The following is a 20,740-nucleotide window of genomic DNA, read 5'->3' on the forward strand; positions in this document are numbered from 1 at the left end:
TCGACAGGATGTCAGGAAGTACATCAGATCATGCACTGCCTGCGCCATTGCCAAAATGACCATCAAGAAGCAAGGCCTCTATACACCACTGCCTACCCCTAGTCAACCTTTGGAATCCATCTCCATGGATTACATGTTAGGCCTTCCTTCCACTAAGCATGGAAATGCCTGTGTTTTTGTGGTCGTCGACAGGTTCTCGAAGATGGCCATTATGGAGGCCTGCAAGAAGAATATCACAGCCGAAGCCACTGCTAAACTCTTCTTTGAACAAGTGTGGGTACACTTTGGGATCCCATAGTCTATCATCTCAGATCGGGACAATAATTTCCTCAGTACATTTTGGTCTAGTCTCTGGTCGATGCCGGACACCAAACTCACTAAGTCCACAGCCTTCCATTCTCAAACTGATGGCTAGACAAAGGTTGTCAACAAGATGATCATACACATTCTGCTCGTGTACAACTCAAAGCATCCATGCACATGGGACGAGAGCCTCACCTATGTTTAGCACAGCTACAATCGGGCTCTCAACATCTCCATTGGCCACAACCCTTTTTAGGTGGGCATGGGATTCCAGCCACTATGTCCCATTGATGTGGCCATGCCATTTGCACCTACTCACATAGATTAGGTTCATGTCCAGTCCGAAACAGATAAGGAAAACAGCTTCATTGAGCACATCCAACATATTCACTAGCAGGTCCATGACATTTTGGAGAAATCAAATTCCAAGTACAAGTAGCGACATGATCAACATCGGGTGCCACACAAGTTTTAGGTGGGCGACAAAGTTTGGTTGCATTTGCAAAAGGAATGCCTTACCGGAGCCTATCGGAAACTCAGACCACTCCGATATGGTCCTTACACCATTACCAAGGCTGTGGGAGACAATCTATTTGAGCTCAGCATTCCCCCATTCCTTGGCCTGCACCCAATGTTCAATGTGGACCACCTTCGGCCATACTTTCCACCATTACTAGACACATCTGGCATTGCAGAACAACTCACACCCACAAAGTTAAATCCAGATTACATGAAACAAGCTGCAACTGATCGGATCATGGACACACAGATCAAGCACACTCGCCAGTAGAATATCCAACTGTATCGAGTTGTCAAAGCTGGCCAACTCCTTCACCAGGGTAAGTGGCTCACTAGGGAGCAAGTTCAGCAGAAGTTTCGTCATCTCATGGAGGAACTCAACGCAATGGGGACCATTGCTTCCTAAGGGGGCAAGAATGCTCCAAGTGGATATTGGTGGCCACCTGCCAATTCCACTTGAACCCCCACCATTACTTCTTTCGATTCTTTCAGTTTCCTTAATTGTATCACAGTTTACTATTTTTAGCAGTTTTTCAGGTCTTAAACTTCTGGAGCCGTTTTGAGATCCTAAATGACGTTTTTTTGGAAATCTACTTCCAACAATTCAATATCTAAAATTATATTTTTTGTCATAGTCCTCGAAGAGATCTTTCCAACTGGTTATCATGCACGCCAAATGGAGATAATATGACCAAGTCACGACCCCGGAAAGTTGGCTGTCCAACTCACCCCAACGAGGCCCATAAACTCTTAGTGTTACATCTCCTCGGGTTAGGGTTTTGGTTGTTTAGGGTTTGCCCTTATTGTTCAATAATAAAAAGGCCCTTGAACCTCATTGTAAGGCAGCTCAGAGGCATGTAGCTGCCACATCTCTTCTCAGAGATAAGCTACCATCGCCCTAGCTGGTTTATTTCCATTTCTGTTTGTAAGCATATTTCAGTATTTTACATTAATGAAATGAAGTATTATTTCCATTGCATCTCTATGTTTATGGTTATCTCTGTAATTTGTTGTGTTCTTGTTTAAATCCGGATCATATTACATCTTTCCCCCATCGAGTGAAACATCATACTTAGTGTTTTCCTAGCCCTTAAAAAATGTTGGGATATTCCTCGTGTATAAAATACTCATCCTCCCAAGTAACCTCTTCCAGGTTGAAGTGCTTCACTGCACTTCAACTTGGGTGATTGCTCACTTCCGTACCATAATTTCTCTTTGATCGCGAATGAGTAGAGGCTTGACCAAGAATATTCCATCTAATTCAACCTACATCAACAATCATTATGGTTGTCATTAGTTTCCATCAATCATTGTTTAAGAAAAATATATATAATCATTTCAAAATGTTTTTGTTTACCTAGACATCCTGCCAATTAATAATATGCTTAGGATCATGTATGTATTTGTTTAAAAAAGAAACATGAAATACATTTTATATGTGTATATGACTAAGTGAAGTCATTAGATATGCCACAAGCCCAATCCTTGAAATTATTTCAAAAGGGCCACAAAATGAGGGAGTCGTCTTACACAAGTTCCCCATCTTAAAGTGATTTTTTTTAATGGTTTAACCTTTACGTACACATTTTTTTTTATGGTTTAACCGGTATTGCATGTAGAGTAGTCCTTGTCAAATAAATTTGAATCTAAATATATGCTAATTTATGATTTTTTTTCTTAAATAAAACCACGAATTTACTAATAAGAATCCAGTGAGAAATATATTGAGAGGATAAAATAAAATAAGAAGCCAATTAGGATATGATATTACCATATTCATGGGATTCTCATCTTGATATTGATCATAATATGTCATAATGAAGTTTTTTAAATTCTTTTGTAAATGATATCTATTGAGATTTTTTAAAAAAATTAAAATTTCTTGCAAAGTTACAATGAAAACAAAAATAGGCCACCTTTGAGGATTAATAACACAAGGTGAACTCTAATTCTTTTAATAATAAAAATAAACTGTTGATGCACTTTTGATTGTGTAATTAATTAATTTATATTGGTATCTCAAGATTTGGCTAGTTTGTAGTCTTCTTGTTGCAATCTAGAATCTTTAAGGATGATTCAATAAATGGAAAGAAAATTAGGCTTAAAAAAATATGCTTCTTACCTTCCACTTCCCAATGGTGAACATTGAAAATATATATATTTTTTAAACCAATGTCGCACATGATAAAATGGCCATTGTATTATTTTGGTTTGATCCTTCCTATGCTCCACATCTACTACCCCAAGGAGACTTAAAGATATATGCTCATGTTCAACCAGTCTAGTGAGGCCAAAGTCACCAACACAGATGTTATAGTTGGAGTTGATAGTGGTATATAAAATTTGACAGGTTTATGTCTGAACAAGGTTATACTAGATGTCACTCTGATCATTGTTTTTATCTAAAAAGGCAAAATGATGGCAGCTATATTATACGTTTATTGTATGTAGCTGGCATGCTTGTTGCAGGTTCTAACATGAAGGAAATAAATGTGCTCAAAAGAAAATTGGAAAACTCATTTGCAATGAAGGATTTGGGTGTTGCAAAACAAATCCTTGGTATGAGAATAACTAGAGACACGAAGAATAAAAGATTGACATTGTCTCAAAGTGAGTACATAGAAAAGGTGTTGAAAAGATTTAATATGCAAAATGAAAAACCAGTTAGTATACCTTTGGCTAGCCATTTCAAGCTAAGTAAGGAGGTGTGTCCCAAGACTCAGGAAGAAATGACTTATATGTCTAAAGTTCCATATGCATCAGTAGTTGGAAGCTTAATGTATGCAATGGTCTGCACAAGGCCTGATATTGCACATGCAGTGGGAGTTGTAAGCAGGTACATGAACAATCCAGGAAAAGAACATTGGATGGCGGTGAAGTGGATTCTTAGGTATTTGAGAGGTACCACAAATCAAGTATTATGCTTTGGTGGTTCAAACATTGCTCTAGAGGGATACGTTGATGCATATATGGTGGGTGATAGAGATAACAGGAGGAGCACAATAGGGTATGTGTTTACTGTAGGTGGAACAACTGTCAGGTGGGTTTCAAAACTACAAAGTGTTGTTGCACTCTCAACAATGGAAGCCGAGTATGTTGCTGCTACATAGGCTAGTAAAGAAATGATTTAGTTACAAAGGTTTCTAGATGAATAGGGTATGAAGCAGGAGTTGGGCAGGTTATACAGTGACAACTAGAGTGCCATACATCTTGCAAAGAACTCTACATTTCATTCCAAGACTAAACATATACAGCTCAAGTACCATTTCATACTGTCAGCATTGGAAGATGGACAGTTGAAGCTGGAAAAGATACACACTAACCAAAATCATGCAGATATGTTAACAAAAGTTGTAACGAGGGAGAAACTGAAATTTTCCTCAGTTTCAATTGGTCTTCAAGTATGATGAAGAAGATGAGAAACAACCAAGTCCAAAGTGGAGTCATTCTCCAGCAAATGAAGCAGTGGTGGAGTTGCTATAATTAGTCTCTAAGTTAGAGATTGTTGGGTGTGGAGCCTGATTATCTTCTTTATTCAGAGGTATCACCACATTGGACCCCAGTTCGTAATGTGGCAGTAATGCCACCCATAATATTTTTTCTGTAAGGGGGGTCCAGGGGGGCGGATGCAATCTTTGGGAGCCCCCCGTCATAGAGGATCGGGGGAAGCGCCCCCGAAGCTAAAAATAGATGTAAAATTTCCTTGTAAAATGTTGTAATTTTTTAGTCAATATGGGCCGTTCATTAGGCAGAGATCTAACGGTAGAAGTTATGTTTAATTTTGGGTTTTTTTCCCTAGAAGGAAACCCCTCACTATATATGATGGAATTGTATTGCATCTATGTAGATCTGTATTCTGAGTGAGAAAGAGAGAGGAGATTGTGTGAGAGCGAAGAGGGTATTACAGCGGATCTATTGTAGGTTATATCTCTTCAGTTTGTTGGATAATATAAAAGGAAGGATTGTCTATTTCTCCGTAGACATAGCCCAAATTGGGTGAACCCCGCATATCTGTGCCTCTCTTGTTTTATGTGTTTTTCTGTGTTTGTATTTCTGCAATACATTTTATGTGTTCCATTACTCTATAATATATAATTTTCTAACAGATATGATAGCTTCCTTTATGCAAGACTTATGTCATTATTTGAAACGAACTATAACCTTTGTCGCCATGAACATATAGATAAATTTACTTCTACTTAACATTAAAAACATAAAATGTTTTATGCAAATAATAACCATCACAAAAACTCAACAAATAATAATGAAGAAGTGGTTCGAACTTGAGACCCCATAGAAATCTTCAAGAACATCCCTAGTGTTGTTTCCCTTTGTGTGCTCTCGAAGGCAGTTTTTGTTTTTGTGCTCTAGGAGATTGTACTCCATATCACTTTCATCTCATTGCTTTCTCCTCATAAGACTTAGTATGTAGATTTATTAGGTTTTTGAGAAGATTGAGCTCTAAAAGGTCTTTAGGTTTCAGTAAATTGAAGAAATATGATTGCTATATTGACAACAATGAATTCATGGATGCCATCATTTATGAAAAAGTCAAAATCAAAGGCTCAGAATAATGATAGGGATAGATCAAAAGAATTGCTAGACTCACTGCCAATGAGTTTTTGACAAATTAGGGTAATTTTTAAGTCACTTGAAGTAGCCCAAGGAAGCTCTCGATGAAGAGAAAAAGGTGAACCATGATGTAGATGATTTTGTCAATTTGATAACAATTGTGAGTGATTAAATTTAATGTTAGGAAACTAGATAAGGTGTATGAATGGTAAACCATATGGCAGTTGCGCAAAAGCCAGCAAAAGGAACAATTTCGAATGATTTCTTAGTAATGATACATGTAGATGGAAGTTGTGTGGACACCCGGGCGAAAAGAGTGACAAGTGAACAAAACTCGGTTGAATGAACGATTGTTTAGTTGTGCTTCAATGTACATGTTATTGTATGGTGTGAAAGTTGTAATAAGACCTTCAAATTATGAACATATTAGAAGTTTAAAATATAACCTTTTTAATATATATATATATATATATATATAAAGTTAGACATTGTATAGTCTATTGGTCAACTTTTAACTAATAGTAATCAACAAACAGATCCCACTAGTAGCCAAATACTCTTTACCATCCTAAAAGTTTAAATTATGTAAAGAAAAATAATTCTTATCAAAACCTAAAAATTTTATGTTCATAAAGATAAACATTGAAACCATAGAGCAATGCAAAGCAAGGCTATTATTCCTCCGTACCGAGGAAGGACTTTAGCAATTGATTTGCTTGTTGATTACTATTAGTTCAACTTTGATTACCATCCGTTGATGTTTGAATACTACTGCCAATATTCCATGGAGGTTAAATCTCTCTCATCCACACTAATAATTAAATTTGAGTTATGAAAGACTTATTCTAAAATAAACACACTTATAACATCAAAATATAAAATAAATAAATAAATCATATGAAAAAAAAGAAATAAACAAATAAAAATATAAAGCTAAGTGACTACATTGAAAATAACATTTTTTTAACCAACTGAAAAAATAAGACAATTAAGTACATATAGAAAACACAATTCATGCACTAAAACAACAATAGATAGATATATTTTATACATTCTTGAAATCAGCAACAAGATATTATGTACATATTGAACTAGCAGAAATTAATAACTAGATATATAGTGAAGCTAACTAGATTTTTTAGATTAGAAGGTGACAAAAAAAACCATTTTTTAGTACATTGCACCGTTATTTGAAAAAAATGTACATCTTCTCCCATAAGTAGTAACTAAAATTATGGTTCTATGGTCACCGTGCTCAACGCCATCTCGGTCCCTCCACATAGTACTGCTAGAAAATGGTCAAGGTAATCCATTTTTTGTGGCTCGGCAACGGAGGAGGGACCTTGAACAATGACTTAGATGAGAAATTTGTGTGGATACCTAAGAGTCCAGCATTGCGAAAACTCCAAGTCTTATGTCGCCCTCACATTGATGCACTTTCCTTGCTAGACCAACCCTTCATATTAAGCAATGAAATAACTAGCGTTGGAAGTTTGAGTAACCCCGATAGGGATGAAAATTCTCCACTTGAAACTTCCAACCCTCTATATAACCATGGAAAGATGAAATCACTTTCATCTTGGCTAGTTGGCTCTCTTTTCATTAATTACCAAGATTTCTCACTACGCCAGAAAATAGATCACGTCTCAGACTACGCCAGTAAATTGATTACGTCTACTCATAACTATGAGAGCAGCCAACAATTTTTCCTAGAGAAGAGAGGAAATTTCAGCAATATTTTGATTAAAACTCCGTAAAAATTCTAAGAAATTTCAATTATAACTGTCAAGCTTCAAAAAAGATTGGTGTTTTATGGTTTTTTTTATAATATTGAATACATTTTTACCATGGAAAAAACAATTTAAACACTTTTATGGTTAGATTTTAAAATGGTCCGGCTAAAAATGATTTTATGGGAAAAGTGTAACCTCAATAGACAATGTCCATAAATATGTTTTTTTTGGGTATTTACATCAATATGTCTTCCCTTATTAGTCCCTGCCTGGACTATAGCGTTCGATCGAACGTTTGACCGCCTATTAATCCATCCGTTGACCGTTTTTTTTATGTTTTCTTGTGTTTTAACCAAAGTTTAATCGTAGAAATTTTGTTCACTTAAATTTTATCCAAAGTTTTAACTTGAAAGCGCATTGTACCTCTTATTGCAGGCTTCACGTGGCCCGATGCAAGAAAATTGTGGCAATACTATTTTAACCAAAGTTCTGTCATTTTATATACCATGTCATTTTATATACCATTTCCAATTTGTATTTTATCCAAAGTCTGGAAAATTATGGTGACAAACATGAAACTTAGGTGCATGCAAAGTTTATTATATAGCTGCCACCTCTCACGCAGCTGGCTACCACTGTCTGCCACCGTCTGCCACCTCTCAAGTAGCTCGCTACCACATTAAGGTACCTTCCTAATTTCTGAAGGAGGGCTAATGTTTCAGAGCCTTCACAACCTGCCATCTTCAGGCGAGCTTCCGGTGATAAGGTGACATTATTAGTTAATTTCTTAGCTACTTCTTCGCTTCCCTTTCTTTATATCGAATGACATCCGCTCACAGGTAATTGTGTTGCAGGTATGCTCTGCGAACGCTATCTCGTTTTCCCTTGGTCAAGATGCCAGTACGAGGATGGTCTTCTGTGAATGAAGCTTCAAGTTTTCCCTGATACTTTTGATTACTTTCCTTGCAGTTTTCGCTATAAGGTTTAACTTCCCCTTTGATGTTATTATGTCTCCAGACCACCCTCAGCTGGAACGACTCTCCCCACGTAAGCTACAGTTCATGTTCAGTCTTTAAATGTTTATGGAAGGTTATGAATTCGGAGTTTAATCCTCTGGTTGGCCTCACAGGTAACCCTCTGTCCAGTATTACACTTGGAGCAGTATTACTCTTGGAACGTAGCTGTGAAAGGTAGCCTAACAATGTACCCCTCTGCTATGCCTCCAGGTTGGTCTATTAAGAACCCCCGATGGCATTGACCTAGAACTTCATGCTTAGCTGTTGATCTATGGTTAGATTAATTAAGGGTTTTTACAATTTATGATGGTAGGGTTTGCTGGCTCTCAACACAGCCAAACCCTCGTCACATTACCAGCAATTCCTATCTCTATTCGCTGGATTGTTATGAGGCCCAGACTATGTATTATGTTTTTGATAACATCTTAGTAATGATAACATCTTGAATTTAAGCTATGGATGTTAAATTTGGGCACAAATGTTTGTTGGGTTTTTCAGGTGTGGAGTATATCATATCAGAGCGTTTGTTTGAGGCTCTCCGTGAAGAAGAGCAGAAGCTTTGGCATTCTCACTGTTACGAGGTATGTGTCACTATATCATTAGATGAATTTCTTGTGGCTCCATTTTGTGTATCTGAATATGCGATGGTGTGTAGCATGGCACCAAAAAATACAAACTAGCATCAATTTATTTTAATCTTTAAATCTAATGCGCCAAGAACTCCTGCATTCTGAAACTGCCTGTTAAAATGGTACTAACAAAAAATACAAACTAGCATCAATTTATTTTAATCTTTAAATCTAATGCGCCAAGAACTCCTGCATCTAGAGGAATCTGAAACTGCGTGTTAAAATGGTACTATGTTGTGGCTCAGGAATCTGAAACGGTGTGTTGAAATGGTTCTATATTCTGAAACTGTGTTAAAATGGTTCTATGTTGTGGCTCAGGAATCTGAAACTGTGTTGAAAATTGAAATGGTTCTATGGTGTGGCCCTATACGTTGGGATTTTGGGTATGGCGCCTCCAAAAATTGATACCTTTGGGTGCATAACAGATTTAGCAGACTTGAGGTCTGTCTCTGTATTACCAGATTTGGCAGATTTGCCCTCTGTTTCTGTATTAACAAATTTGGGGTGAGGTTTAGATTTAAGATGGATCATTATTTATCTATAATCATAGATATAATCTATGAAGCACCCATAGGGCCGAAAATTTTATTAAATGCAGTTAATCACCTAGAGGGATTAAAAAATAATAAATAGAGGCTTTTAATTACTCACTGGGATGTACAAATCCCTTACATCCCAAAAATAAATCCGTTTATTTAACGCCCTTTGCAACTTTGTTAAACATTAACAATACCTTCTCAAGTAATTTGAACCTTATACTTTTTATTACAAATTTAGGATTTTGATTGCTCATTTGGGATCAACATATCCCAATACAATACCCTTAATATTATTAATACCTTCTAAATATTTGAACCTTAACCTTATACATTTGGTAAACATTAAAAACACCAATTAAACAAATTTAGGATTTTGATTGGTCATTTGGGATCAACAGATCTCAAAAACAAAACCATTTTAACACCCCAAAGAGAATTGAGCCAGACTTTATTGATGAGCAGGGAGATGAAAATCGGCCGTCCGGGTTCTCGCTGAAACTTATCCAAATAAAACATTAATGGAAAACTTCCACACGTAGTTAGATGAACAGCCCCCCATTTGACCATCTTGGTTCATGCAATTGATAACGTGTCTGTGGTAAGAAACACGTGTCAAACTTTTTCATCCATTACCTGATTATTTACCGAAGTGATTTGAGCCTTGTACTTCTCTATGGTGCCATTAGCTGCATGCATCACATTGTACAAACACCTGGAATAAACAAATGATTTCCTTTATGGTCTACGCACGATCTCCCATGCATCATATGACTTTGTCCTCCACCATGGCATCCTGCTGCTTTCTCATCACTTGAAGGCTCTGCATCAATGATGGAAGACATCCGTGTAAGATAACTCAGAAATTTCGGCGGAGGATGACTTACTGGAAAAGACGTATTTGGAGCACCAATTTGCTCCTCTACCTCTTGCAATGACTTGGTAAGCCACCACGGCTTCCTAACAATCCTTGAAGGTAAAACTATCTCTGTATCTGTACTAGAACTTGGCTGATCTGAATCTTCTCTTGCTGATTGTTGCTCAGCAATCAGGACAACAGCTGTTTCTACCTCTTTAACCTTTGCTGGAGGTCCCTGTGACCCTGAAGACCATGCATCTTCATCAACCTTCAAATCTCAACTCACTAGTATCTTCCTCTTAGGTGAAACATATATCTTGTAAGTCGTAGAAAACTCATTATAGCCAGGTAGAATACCATTCAAAATAGAGGGTCCAAGCTTTGTCCTCTTCACCCCTGGAACATGAATGTAGATTGGACTCCCAAACACTTTGAAATGAGAAACATAAGGTTTTTCTCCTGTAAAAGCTTCTCCTGGAGTCTTGTCCTTCAACACTTGGTGAGGACACCTATTTAGTATGCAGATTGCCGTACAATGTGCTTCTGCCTAAAGAAACATGGGCAGATTTATGTAATGAACTATGGACTTAGCAGTTTCTACTGTGGACCTGTTCTTTCTTTCTGCAACCCCATTCTACTGTGGGTATCTTCCTACATGTGTGGTTCTCAACAAGAGCTTTAAACTCTCAGAACTTGTTAAAGATCTCAGTCTTGGTATTCATTAAATATACCCAGGTTTTCTTGGAAGAATCATCTATGAAAGTAACATCATAGAGATTGCCTGTCAATAATGATGATGGCATGGGTCCACAGAGATCTGAATGAATTAGATCAAAGATCCCTCTTGATCGGTAATCACCGCTTGGGAAAACAGCCTTGGCATGCTTGCTGACTTCACATTTCCTTGCACACTTGTATCCTCTCCACCTTGAAATCAGAAAATCCAACCAACATATCCTTCAGAAGAGGCAAGGATCCATAGTTTCGTTGACCAAATCTTCTTTGCCAAAGCTCACACAGATTGTCACTGCTAGTCAACAAGGCTTTCTGTTTCATGTGATTTGCTAGCAGTCTGTAAAGTATGCCTTTGCTGCAACTATTTACTAAGATGGTGTAACTTTTGCATTTGCCTTTTCTCCGTATGGTTGCATGTCATGTATACAGTAGCACTTGCAAAACTCACCACTTTCAACTATCTAATAAAATTTGCCCTCGAATTCATCTGCTTACAAAATACTAAATAGTGATAGAGGAGACCTGTCACACACCTTATAGCATGGTTCTGATACCATGCTAGATTTTAGGGGTTACCATAAAATAATATGCATGCTAAACAGAAAGAGACATGCCCAAATAATACAATCTGTTTCAGTACTCAATTGATTATATTTTACAATTCAAGAGCTCAGATGTATACTAGTTTGGGCAGGGCTGCTTACATAAAAAACAACTCGCTGACCTAATAAAACCATGGGTGGTAAATCTATGTGCATACAGAATCATGTGGACAATATTAAACTATTAACATGTCAAACTGACTTTAAATATTCTAACAGCCTAGACACTGTTTTCGTTCAAGTCAATTCAATGATTCAGCCTTGCTGCAAATGAGCTCTGATGCTTAAATGGTTTTATTATGTTTCAGGCTCCAGCTGCTTCCTCTGAGTTTTCCTCAAGCAACCGTTAGTTCATTTCCTATGGAGCCATTAAAGGAGCGCACTTTGAGAGAATGATGTTATCTTAATGGACGTCTTAATGCTTGGATTCTAACCCTGAAATTCAAGTCTGTTATGACCAAGCTTGTGTTGTTAAACAGGTACATACTCTGACAGGCAGATCAAATTGTGAGTCCTTGGAGATGGCCAACAGTTCATATTTTATAACTTCATTAAACTAACCTATTTTTCTCTGATATATATTATGATTTTTGTTGGTATTTTATATGTGCAGACTACAAAGTGAAATTGCTCTATAAATAAGATATTTAAGTTTCTTTTGGTTGCAATTGGAAGCACTTCTTGGGATTATGCGATGTGCATTTACAAGGCCATTTCTTGGGATTATGCGATGTGCATTTACAAGGCCATAAAATAACAGGCAACAGAAGACAAATGGGTTTAGTATGCAGCCTGTATATTAAACTCTTTAAGTATCAAAAATAAACATATGGTCACTGCTTAACTATATCCCTCTATCAGCTTTTATTCCAAGATCAGGCCTTGGCAAAACTCTTTTGTCGAGGCAAACAATAACTCAGCTACTCTCTAAATGGGCATGCATTCTATTAATGGAATAATCTAAAGCAGTATGTGCTGCTGATGCTGGGAGAATGACATCCTCCTGGGTTTCACATCAGTACATCTGTCATTTGTGAAGATCATTGCCAAAGCTGGGAGGTTCTTCTCTTCAGGTACTTGGCAGGCAAAAATCAACCACTGCTTTTCATTTACCTCTACGTGTTCAGGGCCAGTGTTTCTCAGCTAGTGCAAACCTCAAGGTAATTGATAATACTACCTTTCGAAGTGGTTATGCTACAGTGATGAACTGCGGTCTTTTATGGACAGAATAATGCCTTAACTGAAAATTATTTTCCTTTTACTGCCATCCAGTTCTTCTTGTGATTTAAATGTAATATTATATTGCAATGCCTCTCAAAATTTGTGTTTTCTTTAATTTTATTTTCCAGGAAATCTTTGAAGAATCAGACAATCAGGAATCTCTAGAAAGCTGTGGACCAACCTGTGATGGGGAATCTACAGGAGGTCCTTTACTTGTTGAAACGAACAAGACTGAGGGCATTCCATACACTTTGGATAAAAATTTAAATAGTTCAGGCTTAAAGCATGCAAATGGAAGGCTGATGGTAATAGATGGGACAGCTGCAATGTACAGATCATACTACCAGCTGATGGGTATGCGATAAATACATCCTCCATTTTCATCCTACCTTACAACTCGTGTTGTTCTTCACATGAATCAGGACAGCTTTAAGCGTTTGTATTGTATTGTCCCTGCAGACCCCGGCAGGGACTACCGCCACGGCAGTGGCTCCTTGTTATAAGTGGTCATATTAATTATTCTCTTAAAAACAAATTCCAATGGTATGATTGAAAATGCAATATGTTCACATATAAATCATGTATGAAATTTAGATTACAACTATCGAGCTTCAAAAATTTTGGTACTTTATGGGTTTTTTTTAATAGTGTTGAATACATTTCCATCATCAAAAATACAATTTAAACACTTTTATGTTACATTTTAAAATGATCCAACAAAAAATGACTTTCCTAGAAAATTATAACTTCGATAGACAATATCCATAAATATGTTTTTTTTTGGGTATTTACATCAATATGTCTTCCCTTATTATAAATGGGCATCTTAATTATTCTCATAAATACAAATTCCAATGATATGATTGAAAAGGAAATATGTTCACATATAAATCATATATTTAAACCATATTTAAATTAAAAAATTCAAAACATGATTAAAAATTTAATGTGCCACTTGAGATTAATAAAAACCAGATTCACCAGCACTAAATCGTGGGTTGGATTGATAATGACCGGATTAGGGTCTATTTAATTATTTAACGTCTTTGTGCTATGTTTTTCACATTCCTTCTTGATATGCTTAAAGAAACTTTTTACTTTATCATTGGTACGTGGTGGGTTTTAACAATATTATATATAAGTTTTAATTGTATTAGGTTTTAATAATATCAAATTTTATTATTTTAATTTTATGATAAAATTAAATATATTATTTTTATATTATAATAATATAATATTAAAATTAAATATGAGTGAATATTTTTATATTATAATAATATAATAATATTATTTTAAGTTTATAATAATATTAATTTCTCATATATTTATTTTATAAGTTAATTTTATAATAGTTTTAATTTTAGGTTAGTTTTAATTTTTATATTTTTTTTGATTATTTATGACTCGAGGAGCATCTAATCCGTCAAAGTCACTCAGGAATCGCACTCGACCTAGGCCACACTATAATATTATTTTATGTTTATATTAATATTAATTTTTCATATATTTATTTTATAAGTTAATTTTATAATAGTTTTAGTTTTATGTTAGTTTTAATTTTTATATTTTTTTTGTTTGTCAAGTTGTCTGTCATCTATGACTCAGGGGCATCTAATCCATCAAAGTCACTCAGGAATCACACTCACCTGGACCACACTAGCCTTAAGATGACTGGGTCATTTAGCATGTCTCCTTCCCCTAGCATAGGCCACAACCACACCCCATGAGGTGTGATCTTGGGTCGCTCTGCTAACCATATCTATTCTCAACTAGTGGTGCTAGTAAGCCTTGATAGCTTTAATTTTTATATTAAAATAATGTTTCATTATATTATTATTTATGTTATTAATAATATAATAATATCTAACACTAAATATTATTAATATTAATATAACATACTTACACTAAAATAAATTTATAAATGAATTATAGGTATGTTATATTGTAATAATAATAATATCCATTTTAAGGTCACAGCCAAGCCAGACACCAAATTGGTGTATGAGACCCCCTTATTTGTGGGACAAGGGACCCACCTCCGCGCAGCGATTTGACTGCTAAGTCTACGAAGGCATACATACTCTACCCCCTCTGGTTTTGAACTTGTGACCTCTTAGGAGGAAACACATGCTCTTAACCATTAGGCCCACTCAAGCTGTATATACTAAAGTAAGTAAGTTTTATAAGAATTTTAATGTATATACTAAAGTAATGGTTAATGACATTATTATTAATAATATTTTAATATTAATTAATATTATTATTAACACATACATAACATTAATAACAATTATATAACACTAGTATTAATTATTATTAAAAATTTCCTTTAAAAAATATCAATACAATTAATATTAATAACATTAATAGTATTATTAATAATAATACTATTAGTAATTATAATAATGTTGCATTAATATTGTATTATATTAACAATATTACATTAATTATAACATAAATTTATTATTAATGTAATAATAATATTCTATGTAATCATTCATTTTTATATTAATATTAATGTTATTAATAACATTAGTATCTAGACATATTAATAATAATAATAATAATTACAACAATTTAATAATATTCACATTAATATTAAAAACATCTTGATAATAATATGTTTTCAATATAATTTTTAATGGTCTCCAACTTATTTAAACTGACACCATTTTTCAAGTGTAAATCATGGAGGCCTATAGTGGGTGACTAATTTTAACCATAGTCAAATCATAGTTAACCATCAAAAACCAGCATTCCAATGGTAACCATATGCAAATCATAATTAATATGGTCCACCATAGTCAAAACATATTCAACCCATGGTCGGCTATAATCAATCATATTCAATTGTGGTTGAACGTAGTCAAACCATGGTCAATCATAGTCAAACCATGTTCAATCATAGTCAAACCATGTTCAATCATAGTCAATCATGCCCAACCATAGTTATAAAATCATTAACCATAGTCACTATTAGTCAAAACATAGTCATCGATGTTTAAACATGGTGAAGATGGACAACTATAGCCAATCCTACTCAACCAAAGTTATACAATTGGTAAACATAACTATGTTCACCCATAGTCAATGTTTAATGAAAGTGTTTAGTAATATTAATATTAATATGGTTTAAAACACATTGGTTTACTAATGTGGTGGACTATGTTTGACAGCCAACACTCAAACTTGGGTCAAACATAATCCCTTATTATTATTATTGATTAATATTAATAGTCAAACACAGTCAACCACATTAATCAAACATAACCAAATAAACTCAACCTTTATAGTCAATGTTTAAATAGTTGACCATGATCAAACTTGGTCAACCCTATGTTTACCATATTTAACAATAGTCAACCTTATTCACTCATAGTCATCCTCAGTCAATGTAACTCAACCATATTCAATTATAATCAACCATGGTTGACCAAAGTCAAACATTATCAACCATAGTAAACTAAGGTCATCCTTGGTTGATCATGTAAAGATTTAAAAATGTTTAATAATAACAATATTAATATTAATAAACTTAACTAATAATAATAACGATATTAATATTCTGACATCATAATGGTACGGAAATCTATGAAATAATACAATGTGAAAAACATTATCACAATGTTATATTGCATTACAATTTATCCAATATCACAATGCAATATTACAAAATGTGGTTGACTATGTTTGACAATCAACATTGTTCAACTTTGGTCAAACATAATCAATTATTAATATTATTAATTAATATTAATAATCAAACATGTTGTGACATCATAATAATATAAAACTCTTCCCAACATGGAAATGTGATGAGCATTATTAAATATGGTCAACCATGATCAACCATTATCCACCATAATGGTCAATCAGGATCTCTATGGTTAAATGGTCGAACATCATCAACCAAGGTCTCTATGGTTGAATGTGGTCAAGCATAATGGTCAATTAATATCTCTATGGTTAACCATGATCAACCAAGGTCAACCATGATCAACCATGGTCAATTATGATCATCCATGATCAACCATGATTGAATATGGTTAATCCTGGTTGAATATGATCAACCATGGTCAACCATGATCAGGATCTTTGTGGTTGAATATTGTCAACCATTATCAAGGTCTTTGTGGTTGAATATTGTCATCCATGGTCATCTTTGGTCAACAATAATTAACCTAGAACATTTTGTACTCTAGTGACTCCTAATAGCCAACCATGGTTAGAATGACCCAACACGGTCAATCAAGGTCTCTATGGTTAGACACGGTCAACCATAATGGCCATTCAAGATCTCTTTGGTTGAATATGGTCAATAATGGTCAACCATCTTCAACCATCTCAACCATTAATGTAACCATCTTTGTAACATTAATGTAACATTAGCATTAACATTAATGTAAGCTTGACCATGGTCAATGTTGTCAACCTTCCCAAGCTTGATCAACCTCATCAACCATTGTCAACTATGGTCAATCAATCCACCCTACACATGTTGGTTGTAAATAACATAACCACATTTACTAATCTGGTAAATATACGCCGATTGATGACATTTTCCACCTTTTATACACAAATCAACATGTGAAAATGATGTATATCGACATATATCAACCACATTAGTAAATGTGGTTGTGCTAGCTACAACTAACGTGTGTGGAATGGATTCATTAGCCATGGTTGACCATAGTTAAAAATGGTTGATGAGGTTGATCAAGGTTCACAAGGTTGACCATGGCTAATCTTACATTAATGTTAATGCTAATGTTACATTAATGTTACAAAAATGGTTACATTAACGTTGAGATGGTTTATGGACTTGACCATGGTTGAAGAGGATTGATTATTATTAACCATATTCAACCAAAGAGATCTTGATTTACCATTATGGTTGATCATATTCAACCATAGAGACCTTAGATGACTATGTTCGACCATTCTAACCATCGTTGACCATGGTTGGCCATTAGGAGTCGATAGAGCATGTAATGTTACAAGTTGATTGTGGTTGACCAAAGATGACCATGGTTGATCATGGTTGACCATATTCAACCATAGAGACCTTGATCATGGTTTATGTGTTTGATATACACCGATCGGTAGTATTTTCCACCTTTTAGACACTAATCATCATATGAAATAATGTCAATCAGTGTCTATCAACCACATTAGTAAATGTGATAGTGTTAGTTATAGCGCCTTCTAGCATAACAGAGATGCAAAGCTACAAATGCATGTGTTAATTTTCTCTCTTCTTTTTGCATCAATTGATCATCCACTAGAAGAACTTGCTAGCTAATCGATATGTTCTTGCAATAGCTTATTAACCATATATTGTTCTCTAATCATATAAGCATATACATTCATTGTAATAGAATCACGTCTATTTTTCACTCTAATGATTGCAAACATGATCATAGCTTCATATGTTACACGTTTTCATACTCGTTGTAACATAAAATTTATCCTGAAGTATTAGGACTAGCACAATCACATTAATAAATGAGGTTGATATATGTCAATAGGTGTATATCAAGCACATGCACAACCACATAGTAAATATGATTGTATACGTTGATAGGAATATATAAAACCATTAATATAAACCTAATATTAAACCCAATATCAAAAACCCTAATATTAAAAACTTTATATAATAAACTCTAATATTATAAATGGTATAGCCCTAATATTAAAAACTTTATATAATAAACTCTAATATTATAAATGGTATAGCCCTAATATTAAACACCCTATATTATAAACCCAATATAATAAACCATAATATTAAATCCAATATTAAAACCCCAAATATTAATCCCCAATGTTATAAATACAATATTAAAACCCCTAATGTTATAACTTAAAAGTTTATAAACCCTAACACAACAATACTAGTAAATGTAGTTGAATATTAACCCAATATATTATAAACACAATATTATAAACTCAATATTAAACTTTATATTACAAACCCTAATATTAAACTTGATATTATAAACTCTAATATTATAGACTCAAATGTTATAAACCCTAATATTAAATGCCCAATATTAAAAACCCTAATATTATAAACCCAAATATTAAACCTCAATATTATAGACTCCAATGTTATAGACCCTAGTGAAACCACCTTAGTAAATGCGGATGCGGTTGATATATTTCGATGAGCATATACCAAGCACATGCACAACCACATTAGTAAATGTGGTTGAATATTAAACTATATATATTAAACACCCTATATTATAAACCCTAATATAAACCCCAATATTATAAACCCTATATTATAAACCCAATATTATGAACCATAATATTAAACCTAATATTATAAACCCTATATATTAAACACCCAAATTTATAAACCCTAATATTAAATCCATTATTAAAAACCCTAATATTATAAAACCAAATATTAAAAACCCTAATACTATAAACTCAATATTAAAAACCTAATATTAAACACCCTAATATTATAACTCAAATATTAAACTTCAATATTATAAACCCAAATGTTATAATACAAATATTATAAACTCAAATATAATAAAGGTCCTTGACACAACCACATTACTAAATATGGTTGATTATTAAACCCTATATATTAAACACCCTATTCTATAAACACAATATTATAACCTCTAATATTATAAATCCCAACATTAAAACCCTATTAAAATACAATATTAAATATTATTGATATTATTTATTAATTTTAATGTTAATAAACCGTATATTAAAACCAAATATTTTAAACCTAATATTAGAACCCCAATATTAAAACTCAATACTAATACCCTATTAAAACTCAATATTTTAGAATACACGATGATGAGGTGTATTTTTAAGTCACTTTGTGATGTCAAGGTCACCGGTTCAAAACTCTGTGGGAAAAATACAGTCGTGTTAAGGGTTGGTGTGGCCCAAGCTGGGTGTGATCCACGGGTGATTTTGACAGCTTAGATGTCCCTAGGTCGCGGTTTCTCAAGCCAAAGGTTAAGTCTGTAGTCATATCTAGAGGACACAGACAACTACAAACCAAATAAAAAAACAAAATTTTACACCAAATAATGTGAAACCTAATTATTAGGACACAGATATTGTTAATATTTTTTATTAATATTAATGTTAATAAACCTAATTTATAAACCATAATAATAATAATAATATTAAGGACATATAATAATAATATAGACATGGTTGTACATTTTTTATCATGGTCAACCATGGTTGACCATTCTAACCATGTTGATGTTTGTTGACCATTGTTTCTCATTGGTTGACCATAGTTGACTGTGATTGATCATGGTTGATCATGGTCGATCTTGGTTGACCATTCTAACCATGTTGATGTTTGTTGACCATCGTTTCTCATTGGTTGACCATAGTTGACTGTGATTGATCATTGTTGATTATGGTCGATCTTGGTTGACAATTCTAACCATGTTGATGTTGGATGACCATAGTTAACCATGGTTGGCCATGGTATGTTAAAACCCAATATTAAGACTCCAATGTTAAAACATAATAAAACATAAGAAAATATAGTCAATTATATTAGTAAACCAATAGGTTTTAAACCATATTAATATAGATATTATTAAACATTTTTAAGCATTAACTATGAATGAGCATAGTTTAATCATGGATAAACATTTCAAAGACAACCAAATTTCTATATCCATAGAATCAATACATTTTTTCCACAGAAAGTGCAAGTTTGATTGTCCCTATTGAACCCCAACCTCATTATCATCCACCCGTATATCCTTGCAAATAATTTCCATCCAACTGCGCATTTGGCCTCTATTGAGGTGTCTTCAGGCGTGCGATGTATATGAGAAACAAGATGTATATAATACAAAGGATCAGTAGGACTATATGAATCAACTATAGAATAGGAGAATTAAACATCCCATGAGACCGAAGGGACAAAGGTTATATCATAACACCCAATTAAACAAATTTACACCGCCACCCTTTCCTAGAATATCCGCACAGCCCGAAACCAA

The 20,740-nt window shown here is 34.1% G+C and overlaps 1 protein-coding gene and 1 long non-coding RNA gene across 2 annotated transcripts; both read left to right on the top strand.

The window, feature by feature from the left end:
• The first annotated feature begins 8,219 nt into the window (after positions 1-8,219).
• LOC149237544 (oil body-associated protein 2A-like) lies at positions 8,220-9,209 on the top strand. The gene is made up of 3 exons (XM_089369310.1): positions 8,220-8,256; positions 8,642-8,724; positions 9,091-9,209. Exons 1-3 carry the CDS (start codon positions 8,220-8,222, stop codon positions 9,175-9,177), a joined length of 207 nt encoding a protein of 68 aa, XP_089225436.1. The 3' UTR covers positions 9,178-9,209.
• A 2,918-nt stretch (positions 9,210-12,127) lies between these two features.
• On the top strand, positions 12,128-13,028 carry LOC149237545 (uncharacterized). Its single transcript, XR_016245289.1, has 2 exons — positions 12,128-12,664; positions 12,854-13,028. It is a non-coding gene; the product is annotated as an uncharacterized LOC149237545 (long non-coding RNA).
• The last annotated feature ends 7,712 nt before the right edge of the window (positions 13,029-20,740 follow it).

Source organism: Pinus tabuliformis, chromosome 8, assembly GCF_031772625.1.
Source record: "Pinus tabuliformis cultivar Carrire ecotype Pingquan chromosome 8, CPIR1, whole genome shotgun sequence".
In the NCBI taxonomy this organism is placed as follows: domain Eukaryota; kingdom Viridiplantae; phylum Streptophyta; class Pinopsida; order Pinales; family Pinaceae; genus Pinus; species Pinus tabuliformis.

What these genes read in the sequence shown, in the direction of transcription:
- LOC149237544 (XM_089369310.1), top strand. Translation starts at nt 8,220, where the DNA reads ATGAATTCGGAGTTTAATCCTCTGGTTGGCCTCACAG. An exon ending in TCCTCTGGTTGGCCTCACAG is followed by an intron (nt 8,257 to 8,641) that starts GTAACCCTCTGT and finishes TGGGTTTTTCAG; the next exon opens with GTGTGGAGTATATCATATCA. An exon ending in GGCATTCTCACTGTTACGAG is followed by an intron (nt 8,725 to 9,090) that starts GTATGTGTCACT and finishes GTTGTGGCTCAG; the next exon opens with GAATCTGAAACTGTGTTGAA.